The sequence below is a fragment of the Anser cygnoides genome, chromosome 14 (assembly GCF_040182565.1).
Source record: "Anser cygnoides isolate HZ-2024a breed goose chromosome 14, Taihu_goose_T2T_genome, whole genome shotgun sequence".
Classification (NCBI taxonomy): domain Eukaryota; kingdom Metazoa; phylum Chordata; class Aves; order Anseriformes; family Anatidae; genus Anser; species Anser cygnoides.
Window position 1 is genome coordinate 10,542,636 of NC_089886.1, and position 15,535 is coordinate 10,558,170.

General features: G+C 43.5%; 1 protein-coding gene across 1 annotated transcript in view; it reads right to left on the bottom strand.

Moving 5' to 3' along the window:
- Positions 1-15,535, bottom strand: part of ERGIC1 (endoplasmic reticulum-golgi intermediate compartment 1) — a 58,942-nt gene that overhangs the window by 9,661 nt on the left and 33,746 nt on the right. The window contains exons 4-8 of the mRNA XM_048080351.2: positions 11,098-11,192; positions 10,340-10,464; positions 7,550-7,654; positions 3,482-3,542; positions 2,330-2,430 (exon numbers count right to left, since the gene is read on the bottom strand). Coding sequence (XP_047936308.1) covers positions 2,330-2,430; positions 3,482-3,542; positions 7,550-7,654; positions 10,340-10,464; positions 11,098-11,192 — 487 coding nt within the window. The remainder of the gene's footprint in view (positions 1-2,329; positions 2,431-3,481; positions 3,543-7,549; positions 7,655-10,339; positions 10,465-11,097; positions 11,193-15,535) is intronic.

Consider the following 15,535-nt stretch of genomic DNA (forward strand, 5'->3'; position numbering starts at 1 on the left):
AACCTGAAAATCCCTGCTTGTCTATGCACTCAGAACAGCAAGCGGCAATTCCTGCCTGTGAGGCCCCCTTCACATGGGGACCAACAACGTGAATGCTTTGCTCACTGCTCAGTATGAACCACGCAGAGCCCTTAAAGCGTCTCTTTTAAAGACCCATTTAGCGGGTTTAAAAATCATGCTGAAAGCTGGCATGAAGCTGTATACAGAAAAATATTGACAAAGGTTACAAAAATATTTCAAGCTGGTTCAAGAGAGACATCTTTAGATTTCCATTGATAATCTCCTTTAATCCATTTAATTAAGAAGAGGTACAGTGCTATGTGTCAGCCACAGGACAACACCCTGGTAAGACATAGTGCACGATGCCAATGTAGAACAGACACTAACATCAGCTTAGTATGAAGTGTTACATCTTTCTGAGCTAACATTTTGTCTGTGCTCTCAGTGGAAACATCTATCAAGTTTCAAGCAGCAGGACACTGATCTCAACTGACAAGCAAAACCAAAGAAAAATCTGCTAGGAACTCAGTACAGAGCCATCAGCATTTGCATGGCACACACCGCCTCTTTACCCAGCTGCTCTTCCCTTCTTTTATCCCTGTGACATGCCTGCCAACTCAGATGACCTTTTCGGTCTCAGTTCTCCTTCATGCAGAGGCAAAGACAAGCTCATGTACTCTGGAAAGATGAAGAACTGACAAGCGATATGACACCCATGAGCACGATACAAAAAAGACAACTGCTTTTCCCTCTGAGATCAGAGGGAACCAATGAGCCAGCATCAATCTCTTACTAATCTCCTTCATTGATCTCATATAACTCTCAAATTTTGCTCTATTTAGGTTGGGTTTTTCTGTTTATTTCCCCTCCACGAATGAGGAGAAAAGTAAAATGGTGCTGAAATGTCAGAATACTTTCAGGACTCTTATTGCATTTTCTGCAGCATATGTTGAGAGAGCGGCTACCTGGGGAAGTGAGGAAACAGGATCTAGTAGCTAAAACTTTCTTTATCTCGTAATACTAGCCAATCTATGCCAGACTATTCCAATGGCTTCCAATTTCTTTTTCCCACTAATGAGAATGGCAGTCAAAGACTAAAAACAGTGATATGAAAATTTTTATTTTTAATGGGAAGAAAATGCAGAGGCAGTGCTGTTTCTCTGCACTTCAGTTTTGACAGAACTGACTTCATTTCTTCCTTCCTCTCCTGTTTTCTCCACCAGGAATTCTACCGTAATGAGTCAGTCTTGGCTGAACTCGCAACCACGTTCACAGAAGTGTCAAAAGCTTCTGCTGTCTGTTTTCCAAATTACTTTCAGAGCTTGTGTCACAAGAGTCTTATCAGAACTGCAGTGGTGACATAAAGCAGAAAGAAGACATTGTTATCTGAATAGAGAGAAACATCCAAATCATTGGGACAAGCAAACCCCAAAATCACTAGACAGGAACACTAATCTGAGAAGTAGCCCATGAAAGTGTGTGTTTGAATCTCAGTTATCACACACTAGCAGTCATTAGCTATTAGAAATAGATCCTGGACTTTCACTTAGCACCTGGGTGGCAAATTATTTTAAATTGAATGAGGAATTTTACCTTAATAATTAAATATATTTTTAAAGAAGAAAGTTCAATACATTATTATTAAAATACAAGTATCTACACATTTATTGTAAATTCATTCAAGAATTATGAAGTTACAGTAACTATCATAATCCAGTATAATAAAGTAGATAACGTGAACTAGTCAAGCTTTGTATATTTGCTGCTGCAGATTCAATGGCTGAGTATCAGAAATCGACATTTGTAAAATGCTGAAAATTCTGGTACAATTCTGGTACAATTCTTTTCTGCTAATTCAGAGGGTGTTATCTCCTTCATTTCAGTTCATTTAGCTACTTTTATACTGGCTGTTTTCTGAGTTAATAAAAAAAATACTGGAATTGAAAAATTAAAGAAAGCCCAAGAAATCCTATCTCCCCTTCTGACACCCATTTAAAATGCAATGTAATAGGAGAGATCTACTACTTATAAAATCCTGAAGAACAAAAAAAAAAAAATCAGAAATGAGTCTCCCCCCTAGTCAGCCCAACTGAGTGACTTAATTTCATAAGCTAACTAGTAAACCAGAACCAGGAGCAACAGAAAGCCCTACTCTGAAGAGCTTCAGTTCCTCCTCCTCCCAGCAGAGGCTACTGCTCACCTACAAACAAATGTACATGACTGTAGAGCAGAGGAGCAAGAGGGACGAGGAATGATGACTGAAGATCCTCCATGCATCCACTGGGCTGCAATGAGGAGCTTCTCTGAGAACTACCTGCTGCTTCTTTACCTTATTTGCTACAGTATATTGGTACGAGTATCGCTGCTTGCCGCTCATGTCTTCATACACCGTTGGGACTATCTTCAATATGTAATCATGAGAGGCTAGAGCTATAGTCAGAAAAGGAAAGGAAAGTATAAATTAGTATTCAGAGAACAGAATCACAGCATGCGTAACATTTCAAAGCAAATATGGGAAATCAACTAAAACAAGTATGATTACAGAAAAGGTATCTCCTTCCTCATTACCTTCCAAGTTTGGATCACTTGAAACTTCCTAGCTGTTTGCAGTTAAAAATGATTGACACCACGAAAAGCTGTCCTGGTTAAATCAAGAAGTAGCTAAGGTTAGAGCTGTAGCTCAGCTGGTTTTGACAGAAAGTGCTGAGGCACAACCTGTGTAGTCCTATTTCTTTTGTGCACCCATCTCTACTCCTTTCTCTTCTTCCTTCTCCTACAGCTGCTTAACAATTACTCATTTTACATTATTTAAATGGCTTGGGCCATTTTTTGTGTCTGTTGAAACAGTTTTAAAACAGAATTTAAATTGTTTTTCCTCAAGATCCTTTGGTCAAATGTAACACAAAGGCATTTGACTCTTGGAGGAAAAAAAAGAGCTATCTTCATGAATAGCCATAGAAATTTTGTTCCAAGAAATGGGCAAAACTGATATCCTACAGGAACATGAAGAAGTGAAGGAGAAAAACTAAGCTGAATTGTAGCATACATTAGAAATTTATTTCTGTGTTGTTGGTAATGAAGAAAGGCAATGAAAAACAATCTATCCTTCCATCCACTGTGTAGAACTTATGGTAAGTGTTAACTTACAATACAACAAGGAAAAGCCTTGGTGGTGGTGGCAGCAGCAAAGGGGAGCTACAGGAATAGAATGTGGATAAAAAAAAAAAACACGCTCTAATTCTACAGCAGATGGTCATACAGCAGAGGGCAACGTCCAGAGTGCAGAAGGACTGCAAAGGACCTTTTGGATGAAAACTTCTCTATAGTACTGGAGAAAATGGAAATGTCTGTCAGAAATGTCTGGATCATTTTGGTTAAAGCAGCAAATTAAAGACTTCTGGATACACCAGTGTTGCATGAATGGCCCTGTTTTCCCTCCTGCAGAGGGTGGCTAAGACCTGTAATCACCAAGAATACCTACGATTTGAGCTGAGTTTGTCTGCTCCCTCCAAGGCATTGAATGCTCCATGAACGTTCTGGACCTGGAAAGCAGAAAGACACATGAAGAAACTATGCTCTAACTTGTCACTCTTGACCTTTGCTTCCCTATCCTACCCTGTAACAAGAAGATCAGCCTGATTCAACCTTTCTAAAAACAAAGCCTCAACCCAGTACAAGATGACTTGAAATATCTCTCAGTGACCATCAGCACAAGGGTTGGTTCCAACGAAAAAAGTTGATTTCACAATGTCTTACAAGATGAAACTCCAAAGCCACTCCAAAGGTAAAGGAATTGCAGTTGGAGGAGGCCAATTGTGAAACAGCATAGTGAGATATTTCTTAAGAGCTTTGCATAGCTAACTGAAATTCACCTATCAGGCTGAAGGGAAATAAATGGGAGTCAGATTCAGGATAAACTCCAGAGTCCTCCTGCAAAGGTAGCTTATGTCAGAGCAGCTGGGTTTGCACAGCTTTAACTCATTAGCCCACCCCTCACACCATGCACACTATGCCCTTGGAGCTGGGAAGGACGCATGCCAACACTGCCATCCATTCAGCTTTTCCTACAGCTGGTCCCAGGCACGCAAGTATCTCTTTGCCCAGAATAACAGGATTTCCACCCCATACCTTCCACATACTATGATCATCTGGAATCTAATGTCCACCAACAGAATAATCAATCTGTGAACTCTAAACAAGGAAAACCCCACAGAACAGCTGTGGATTCGATGTCACATCATTCACATAATGTACAGTAAGCTATACAGAAGGAACAAATAACTGCTACCTAGAAATTCCTGACCTTAACTCAGACAAGAAGGAAGAAAAGTTAGGAAGAAGTATTCAGTCATGCGTGAGTTTTACCTCAATAGCAGGACAACATACAAGAATTTCCTTCCCAGACCCTCTTAATAACAGCCAGCATGTGGATGCATTTTTCTGATACTAGTGGCTGTTTCCCTGTTCTGAATGCTACAGAGTAGACGATGATTTGGAGGAAGAAGAAACTGCACTAGTTTCTCTACTCAGAAAGGAAACTAAAGACACAAAATCATCAGCAAATTCAACTAGCAAGGTGCTGGTAACAAACACGAAGTGAAAGGAACAGCAGAACCTCCTACAGTGCTTTTCACTCTGCTGGGATTTCAAATATTTTACACAACAGCAACTATTTCTGAATTACACCTGCACCTACACATTCTCTCTCAGTTACTATACATACATGGACAACGTCTATGTAAAAAAGCCTTCGAAGAAAGAGAAGCCACCGGCTTGGGCTATGGCATTATGTACCATGCCCAACGCTGCTGAGAAGTAAGCTGCTTACTGCATATCCAGGCCAGAGATCTTAAGACCATTTAAACCACTCTAACAGTAAATATTTGAGTCACTATTCAGCAAACAACTGTATCTATCCTGTGAAGTACCTGTATGTTTGGACTTGTGTTCTCGTCCTTGGTTCCCCAGCTTCCACACTTCTGTTTTTTTTGCAAAGCTGCAAAGTACAGCACTTCCACACAAAGTCACCAGACATCTCCACGAGCTCCTGTTTCTGTGTCATCAGGCCCTTTGCTGCACTTGCTTCTCCTGCCTTCGCAGCACGGTTGGCACCTGTAACTCTCAGCCTGACGCTTTACCATGATTTCCCGTGTGGAATATTCTGGACTCCCATTGCTGTACTTGCTGTCCGTAGACTGCTAATTAATCTCTGCTCTGCAAAGTGCACAGGTGTGTTCCTTGGGGGAACATACTTGTTTGTACCTTGTTAAATACCTGGAGGGACTTCAAGAAGCAATAAGATTTTGGCCACAGTAACAGAATTGTTTTGCAACAGAGAATTTACGCAAGCCTGTTTAGCCGGACATTCTCAGGACTACACTGCAGTACACTAAGGCCAAACCTAGCGCTTTGTGTAGTGGTACTGAAAACAAAGGGGGCTATTCCGTTGTTAGTTAGTGCCAACACTTGATCCTCACGCAATATGGACCTCCAAAAAAAAAAAAAAAAAGATGCTTGCCAGGGCTCTGAGCACCCCAGGCTTTAGCCTCTACAAATGCATTCAAAGACATACATATAACTTGACTAAGCAGGCAAAGTCCAACAGCAAGTTAAAATAATTTCCAATCCTGTAACTATCATGGGAAGACAAGACCTCTTGCGAAAACTAGTATTTTTCAACACAAAGGTCTGGCACCCAACACAATTTTACAATTTAAAATGTATAATCTCCTGCTTTCCACATCTGTTTCTTTACTTGATTACACGTCATGCAATAAGCTAAACAGTTTGAATTTTGGTATTGTTTACATTAGAAAAAAATGTACAAGAAGCCTGCCACTATTGTACATGAACTACCACAGAAGAACTGATGCTCATTCAATGCCAGATAAGATTTAAATCTCTGTTTCAAACAGATTTTTTTTTTTTCCTGGAGAATGCAGCATGCACCTTAGTGACAGAGCTAGCAACAACCTACAAAGAAAAGTCCCAGCCCATGACACATGTGAATCAGACAAGCTCCTCAGCCCCCTTTAAGTAATTTAAGTGTATATTATATCAAAGCAGGTGGAAGACAAACCAAAAAAAAAATATTTAAAGATGCATCTACATAGCTTTAAAGCTCTCCATATTTGCTGGCTCTCTACACTGCTTGCTGAGTCTTGATAGCACCTGTTTGGTGAACACAGACTTCTTTAATTTGTGCTGTTAAACTCATGTTTGCCTACAGGATCAGCAGCACCTACATGCTCCATTCTTGTGTATGGAGATGATGAGTAGTTATTTTGAGCTTTGAAAAAACTAATCGGAACTTGTCCAAATCATGAGCCAACTACAGATCTGCTAAACAGGTTTCTCACCGCCAGCACAGAAGATGCTCGCTCCTTTGCCCCCAACTGTCCAGGCTTCTCGTCTCATTGATGCTGATTCACATCAATAAGAATTGATGCTACATCATGAATTCAGCTACTCTGCTCAAAGACTCCATGATAAAACAATGGGAACACTACCTTATAGCACCGATTTCCCACGCAAACTGCAGAACTCCCTATTAGCACTTACCTAATATTTTTCATAATCTCAGTGTACTTTACAGACATTAAGCCAAGCTTATTTATATGCTAATATTTCAGCGTTCCCACACAAGATATTTCCTAAAAGAAGCCGGGAGCAGAGTCAGAAGACTACAAAGCAACGCTTAGACTTGTTAGCATGAAAAAGGGTTTTGGAAGTGGGTGTACAAGAAGCAGACTAATGAGACGTCTGTGCTGAGGAAAGAAGATTACAGAGAGACTACAGGTAAGCAATGTTTAGGGTGAGTCGCAAACTGGGTGTGCACATATATAACTCCCACCTATGATGCTAGCTCCTTGGAAGTAGGCTAGAAAAGCACTGTAATCTGTCCTTATTGAGAAATCAGGAATTATTACATAACTTGCAACACCTGGTGAAACTCTATCCACAGGGCAAGTGCACGCGTTCAGCTTCTTCCCAGCAGGGAACTGGCAATTCTAAGTCTAACTTGTGTTTCACAGAACAAATTTGACTAATAGGTGTCTGCTATAGAAGCCTGGTGATGTGAATTAAAAAGAACTTGCTTGGTGCCACAGTAAATACAGAAGAGAGCACACATCTTCCCTCAGTATACTTACTCACTGCTCCTCTGCAAGAGGGTCAAGACATGTTTGCTAAATTAATACTAAAAACAGTACTGCATGGTATTTTACAGAATCGCTCCCAGCAGGAACACGGCCCCAGTTTTCCAAAGGCACCTTCTGTTTCAGATGAAAACATTTACAGCTGAAAACTCTATGAGTGAACGCTGCTCTTTCCTGAAGTGCTGGCACGCAAACACTTGCGAACTGTTCTGGACTGAGTGCGCACTGCATGAATCCATGGGATGTGCTTCCTTATTACCCAGGCAGTTCATTCTTGTGTTCTCCCCACACTGTACACGGCCCTTCCATAAAACCAAACAGTCCAATACCCAAGTTACTCTGTTTCCATTCAGTCCCCTAGAGAAAGGAAATTTTCAGGGAAGCAAACTCACTTGTAACTTGTCCCCAAATGAGAGCTTGTGGATGATGTGAGTCATGTCAGGATTCTGAGGCTGCGCAGTGGCACTGTGCGTTGACACATGAAAGTTACCAGGGACCTAAAATTAGTCAAGACAAGGAAGACAGGATTTCACATTTTATCCCTCAAGGCATTGCTAGGCTCAGTGATATGAAGCTGAAATGCCTGGATCCATCCAGCCTGGCAGGCTGTATCTACTTAGCAGCGGACAACTTCTGGCATGTCAGAGAAAGGCTCTGGAATATCTTTCTGCATGATACAGCACCACCATCTACATGATCAGCACCACCATATTTTATACAGAGCGGAGATCTGTTACATCTCAGGAGTCAGGCATCTTCTCATTGCTACCGCTGCTGACTAGGAGGTGATGAGTGGATCACTCCCAACTTTAGGGATTCCTAACACTTAAGGCTATGTCTTTCTTTCCCATTAAAATAAGATTCACGTCTCTGACAGGCAACAAATAATTGCTTAACATTTTACTCCCACATCTCACATTTGTGAATGGGCCCACTGTCACAGAACAACCTAAGAAAGCTGTGCATACTTTCTTACTGTAGTACCAGTCATGAAAAAAAAATTGTATTTGAGAAGATCGTTAGGTTTTTTTTTTTTTGATATAAAACTCATTCTTACCCACAAGAACTTTGGGGCACCCTATATAAACTATGCCACATCTTCAGCTTACAGCCCTGGCAAGTAGCTGGCTTCTAGACACTGGTTCTACCAATACAGAATTTGCCTTTTTTTTTTTTTTTTTTTTAATTGAGAGAAATACAAAGTTCTGAAAAACACAGATTTCACCTAAGGTCTCAGTTTCAATACAGGAAATGAGCACTGGTGTCATTCTGACTGGATCACTGTAGCATGCACAAACTTTTCAGGTCACTAGACCTACACTATGAAGTCTTTCAGCAACTTCAGCTGAATGACTGTTAGAGAGCATGCAAGAAAATTTTCCTACAGAGAAAAGGCTGGGAAATTCAATGGTTTTCATTTGCAAACCCTTTGGCAAAGCTGGGAATCAACCTGACAGTGCCTCAGACAACAGCAGGATGACAGCTATACAGCAAGGGCCCATTGTGCTTACTGCAGAGACTTCACCACCAGGGCCAAGGGAGGCCACATGCTGGTTACATGTGCTTTCAGGAAAGCTAAACTAAATGACTTGAGGAACGCCAGTGCACTCCTGGGAACACTTTCAGGCGTGGACATAAGCTGTGTCATCCACAGGCTTGGTAAACAGGGTGGCAGTGTCTGCAGTAAGAATTACACACAAGCATCTCACTGTTACCTTGTCCTTCCTCTCCAGGTTTGATGCCCTGCCATGTACTATCATGTGTCCTGGCTCTAATCAAGCCACCAGCTGCTCCTACAACTAACTTACATAAGCTCTTTAAAAAGAGGAGTGTCTTTGTTATGCATGCTTATGGCCCCACAGAATAATGCCCAACTGCAACACTTGGTCACGTTTCAAAGCAGGTCTGTGTCCCACTCTAGATACCAGCTCACACAGAAACCCGTAAAACTTCTGCTAAGGATCTGAAGACTTTCCCCTCACACACGAGAGGCTCAGGTTTTCAGAGACAGAAGCCCTGGGTCAGGCCCCCTCCCTCTAGTCCCAGGCACTACATGGGACAACGTGATTAGTGGCTTTGCACAAACAAAGCAGAGAAGGGCGCTCCTCAAGCCCTCACACAGCAACCCCCTTCTGAGTTGCTTTGCTGCACGGAATGCACAACATATACCACACAAATCCCAAAGTGTTTTAGCTCTATGCTTTCGGGATTAGCAGAACAAGAACTACCTTTCAAGAAACCCTTTCCCAGTTTTGTGGACTACCAGCTGCCAGTAGTTTTGGCGGCTTAGAGGTCAGGAAAGAAACGTCTTCTTTTTAAGTCCCTAATCCTTCCCATGCCACAGAATCAGTAAGAGGTTCTGCCTGTTATTTTTAGATGCGATTTAACATGACCTGGGAGGAGAAGGAAGTAGGATTTTGTAGCCTGTGGTACATGAGGAGGCGTGAATAAAGGGTGTGCCCTTCTTAGGACATCAGTGGGCCCCACCACTACCTCCCCCACCCCATCTAGTCATCTCTAGCATTACATAGCAAGATTATTCAATTCTGAACACACCCAGCCCAGAGAGGAGCCTCCTCCAGGCCTGGATTTTCATTCTTTGAGGCAGAAGCAAAGCATTCCTACAAAGCATGCGCACAGGCCTCATGCATGTATTCCAAACATCTCAGCATGGAGCCGTTTCTGTTATGCTGGCATCCTCTAGCAGGAACATTCCTGTCATTCTGCAGCTCTAGGAACAAAAGAGCACTAGGATAAAGACACTGCCAAAGACCTCTGCATAGTGAGTCACATTTTGGAGGTGCAAAAATCGTGACGAGTCAACACAGAAGCCATCGGCATTCGTAGGGAGTTCATAAATCCCCTAGACATCAGGCTGCTGTACTGAAAGAAACAACACTGGCCGCAACACAGAGCCACTCTACTGTTAAGGAATGCTATCTGGATTACCTGCTTTGGAGAGTTAAGTCTGATCTAACATGTCCTCTGTGGCTCTAACTACACAGCCTCCTCTCCCCATATTGTTCTGCAGCACCAAGAGCACCAACCTCACCTACTGATTAGGGGCATGAACGTAATGCCTGCAGGAGAGACACGAACACAGATTTTCACGAGCTTTTTACAAACAGATCTTCCTAGCATTTCCCCAGTCAGCCCAAACTCACCCATTGTCACGTACTCACCTTGTTGATGCTGAAATGTCCCTCAAACCTGCAGCCATCCCCATTATTGAGAGGTATCCTCATCGAGTTGTCAATATGACCCACTTCATGCCTTCCCATTTCATCCTGGATGTCTAGTCCAACTACTGCATGGGTGGGAGGGGAGGAAACAAAAATCAAAATCAAAGAAATAACAGAAAGGTTGCATAGGAAAAGCATGCACTGCTTTTACCGGGAAAAATTCCACATCTTTTTTATTGACACATGACTAAACTGTGCTAATAACATCATCTGTCAAATACTGCTATACCAGAATGAAGTTTGTAACCACACTCTTCAGACTGCTTATTTGACATAAATATATCTCCTATGACCTGCCAGGCAACTTCAATCTCAATTACAGAATCAGAAAAACTTCAGGTAGAAAAGGCAGGTGATTTGTGAAAAGGCAATAAATGGCTGGTGCGCTCAGAGTTACAAATGAAACTTGGGAGGTTTCTGGCTTCCAGACAGTAAAAGGTCACTATAAAAAAGGAAACAAGACTTAGAAAGAAGCCAGCAAGGGGGATCAGCCACTAACACGGGCTGCAGAGAGCACAGGGTCCAAGAAAACAGGTGGCCTGGCCTGGAACACAAAGCAGTTGAATACTGGCAAAGGTTGCAGTGACTTGATCTCCATCCACCCTGTTACAGAAGAAGGGTCACTGTACCAACTCAAGCCTAGTCCAAGTAGTACTTCAAATGCAACAAAAACCAGGTAATTGAAAGGGGATACTCACATTCGCAATTCAGGTTTGGTAAACTGATGTTCAGGTTCACTTCTATTTTACCTCCACTGTCTTTGTCTGGGTCATCCACATACAGCTCATTAACTCTAGAGGACAGAAGACACAGGTGGGTTCAATCACAGCTACTTTTCACAGGAGAAGGGAAAACAAACAAACAAACAAACAAACATCAAACTCAACAACCAGCTTTGCATGGGAAGGGAAAAAGGACATTTTGAGGCACAGGATTTGACTGTATGACAGCCTGAATTACAAGACAGAGCAGGAAGAGCCCTCCATAACTGCACGGGGACAAATCCCTTTAATTTTCCATATCGCTTGACAAGTGCGGGATATGGTGGCTTTAGGCAACTACTTCCTTGTCCCAGCAGAAAACAAAACTGCTCTGATGTACGCTTCCTGCCCCTTCCCTAACCTGGGCTTCCATGACAGACACAGACCAAGAACCTAATGCTGAGGAGGTGGCAGAAGGTGTGCTAGCCCTCTGCACACCTGGGACGTTACTCCTTTTAAGAAAGAAGGAAGCATGTGCTTTTCCACTTATTTCATGAATAGTTTTAGAGAAAGGCTGCTCTCATCTACCCCACAGGAAAGCTTATTTGTGTAACTAATTGCCATTTGTTATTGCCACCCAGCTGACACAGCAGTGGCAGGAGAAGGCAGCACGGCAGGCCACTGGGCATGAGAGTCCCTCTGTGTGATTAACCATGCCAGGCAAGAAAGCTGCCTGCGTTTCTTCCTTTTTCTTCACTTCCCATCACTGGTACTCCATTTTTGTGTGCCAAGGTCTCCTCTTGCACTTTTCCCCTTGTACCTCTCTCCTTAATGTTTCATTTCAATCTGTGAGCCATAATCAAAAGGAATGACTAAAATTGAGGAGAAGAGGATTCAAGCCAGGAAACAGATGGAAGGAAACATCCTGGACAGCAGGATCTAACACACTACGCAACAGTCTCCCAACGAGTAATGATGTGCCAGCACTGTGGGTGCTATGAAACACATTTCACAGCAGACAAAATAGAGATACAGTAAAAAAGAATACAAGAGTATAAATATTGATTGTTGGCACATGCAATCCATCTGAGATGTAAAATATAAACCAAAAGAACCAACACAAGCACAAACAAATGAGCTAAAATGACCTTGAGAACCCAATCCAGCAAAACACACCACACTGACCCAAGAAGATGCTGAGGGTACCTAACAACTCTTTCTCAAAGTCTGACACTGTTCAGCCTCATCAAGTGAGAAGATTTGACAATTTATCTTCCAGCAGGACAGATAATAAAGCTATGGGAACTTACGTTTAGGCAAGGTGCATAAAATAAACTACCTTCGCTACGAAGTGCTCTGTTTTATTTTTATTTAATGCTCAAAGTGCACGAAACCCTTTGACAAGCCCTTGCTGAAGAATACATATGCTAATAGACAAACCAGACTAAGGGCAGCTAACAAGACAGAATCAAAGTGATTTTTGTTCTGGTGATACATCTCTGGACCATAATGAACTGTTTGCCCTGTGGATTCAGAAGAAACAAGTCTTCAGACTGAGAAACACACCGCTGCCAATTTTTTCTGAGGTAATTACTCACGGGTCAGTGGGGTTTACAGACACTCATTTAAAACCAGCACAGCATTTGTCTTCAGCTTCGCAGCCCTACCTTTCTCTGTTTTTAATTGGCTTGACAAGTTGCTTGCAATCATTACTCAACGTATTTTTCAAGTGATTAACAAAAATGACACAGAGGGAGAGGCAAGATTGCTCATCAGCGACCTAGTTAGAAGCTTCTTGGCTGAGCCTTCTCCTTCCAGGTGGAATGCACTAAATCTTCTACGTGTTCATTACTGGCAGATTGGGTAGCGATCAGGATTAAGTCATATGTCCAAATACGGTGGCGAGGAGCACTCCAGCCAGGAGAGGCGTTAGTTCCCCAAAGCAATGCACCTTTCTGCATTCTCCCATCCAGATCCCAGTCGGCAGCCAGCCTCTTTCGTAACCACACCTGGCTTCTCCCCAGCTCCCCGCTGTCCGAGATGGGTCCATGCCCAGCCAGCATCGCAGGCAACCTGATGTCAGTGGCAAAAGGGAGCATCTGCGCCAGGGCTAGCAGGGAAGCACGTGAGGCTTGGCACCTGAGCTGATAAATCCCAGCTCTTGGGAGAAAAATACTAGGAAGGTCAATGTTTGTAGTTGCTGATTTCCAATTCTGAACAAGCTAGAAGATGTGCAGTCAGGTGTGCTGCGTGAAGAAACGCCTGTACGCCTTTCAGTGACAAGTGAGCAAGAAGCGGTTGCTGGTAGAAGTCGACGGATACACTGCGCACGCAGAGCCTTTACATGTAAAAGAAGCTTTTACATCGGAAGGCAAAGCGGTGAGGTCACTCGGTTGCAGACTGGATCACTGAGGCAAAGAGAAGTAGGCCAGTCTGCCCACGTCACGCCGCCCATTAGTCGCAGAGATAAAGGGAACTGGCGTCCCGTCCTGAGCTCCGGTCACTGGACTGATGGCTCCCAGCCTGTCTCTTGGGCAAGGCTCACGGCCGCTTCCTCCTCCTCCTCGTTACCTGGTAGTCCCCTGCTCCTCCTATCCATGAGGAATTTCACAGCCCTGTCTATCACCGTGTAGACATCTGGCAGCTTATAACAATCTCCTCACCTCACCTCCCTCGGGCCTGCAGCGCTGCCTCTGGTGGGGCACCCGGCCTGCCGGCCCGTGCTGCTGCCTCCTCCCAGCTCGTTAGGAGGGCCTGTGCTAACAAACCCAGCAAGGTTTCTCATCAGGGGCTTCAAACCGTACTCCTCCCACTGATCTGCTGCTACTGAGGTGCATCTCACCAAGGGGAACCTTGGGCACAGTGAGAACATACCACAGGCCAAGCTTGCCAGGGCAAACCTCTTTCAACAAACTGGAGATTTCACTCCCAAAACACTTCCTGGAAATCCCACAGGTAAAGCAGACTCCCAGGGTCAAGGCTGCTCCTTCCAGATCTCCCCCTGAAAGTCTGCATGGAGCTGGCAGAGAACTGGCACTCACATCTCAGTTGCTATCCTCCTCCTCAAGGCCAAAAAAAAACCCAAAAAACAAATTGCACACAGCCTAATTATTTTATTTCATCGGACAGTTCTGGGATGTTGAGGAAGCAAGTATTTGCCACCTCTAGCAACTCCCCCTGAAGGGATAACGTCTCCAGAAGAAGAAAAGTTGGCTGTAATTTATACCTGTCTCTTCTGGAATGTAATGTGTCCCAGGATTAGAGCAACTGTGCCTAACAGTGAATATGGGACAGTCAGAAGGGAAATAAAATCTGAGGTCAGGCAGGACTCCGTAAACACAGCTGCTTCTATAGCTCTTTACAGAGGCAGCATACAGGGTTGTATTGTGACTCCAGAGGTGGCACATACCTCCTCCAAAGACCCCAAGCAAGTAGGAATTGGTATTTTACTGGTCGACGTTAAGGTCTGTTTGAATAGAAGCTTTATAATAAAGCAGAGGCGAGATGCCGAGCTATGAAAGTATAACAAGGGCAACAGCAAATGTAGGAGGTACACCTCTCCCTCCCCAGGGCCTCCCATCACTGCTTCAAGGAAATGGAGGAAAGTTTCTCTACGCAGCAGGGGCTATGATCTACACAGAAAGAATCTGCTTCACTTCTAGAAAGAGCCACTGTGGAATACTTCACATTCCTAAGCAATGCTGCTTGGTGATAGATGTTCATCCCGTTTGCTTATAAATTTGTAGCATTACACAGAAACAGTCATCTAAGATTGCAGATTGTGCAAGCGGCACAAGAGGCAGAATGAAAGGGGGGAAGAGCAGCAAGAGGGCTCAGCATTTCTTTAAGATTTTATCCAAAGACAGCCAGACTTGTTCTCCAAGCTCTGGAACTTAGATTTATGATACAACAGCTTTGTTTCCCCAGAAACAAAACTTCCCCGATAACTTATTTCCATCCAGCAACCCTGGCCACCCTCATTAGACACTTGAGCACTTCCACAGCTGAAGAGCCTGCGGCCCTTTGAATACAAGAGGAGACAAGAGGAGACACAAGGCATCAGCCTTTCAGGGCTTCACGCTCTGCCTTGGGTGCTCTCTAAGCACATCGTCCTTGTCCTCCGTCTTCCTTGGCTTAGCATTTGCTTCAAATAGCAGCTTTTTTTTTCCTCCCTCTTTCAGAGGGAAAAAACAAGCACTCTCCTCCCCAGTCATCTCCCATACAGACAAAAAATACAACCACTTACTCCAGCAAGCTACATTTTACCTTCTCCTCTAAATCCCAGGAGGCATTCTCCGCTCTCCAGCCCAAAGCTTCTCTCAAAAGACTCTCTCAGGCAAACTCTCCAAGCCTTCTTGGCTCTGCTTGCCATTTCATCTCATCATCACAACCATTCTAAGCCTAGAGTCCTGAGCTACCTCCTTCTCGTTTGTGA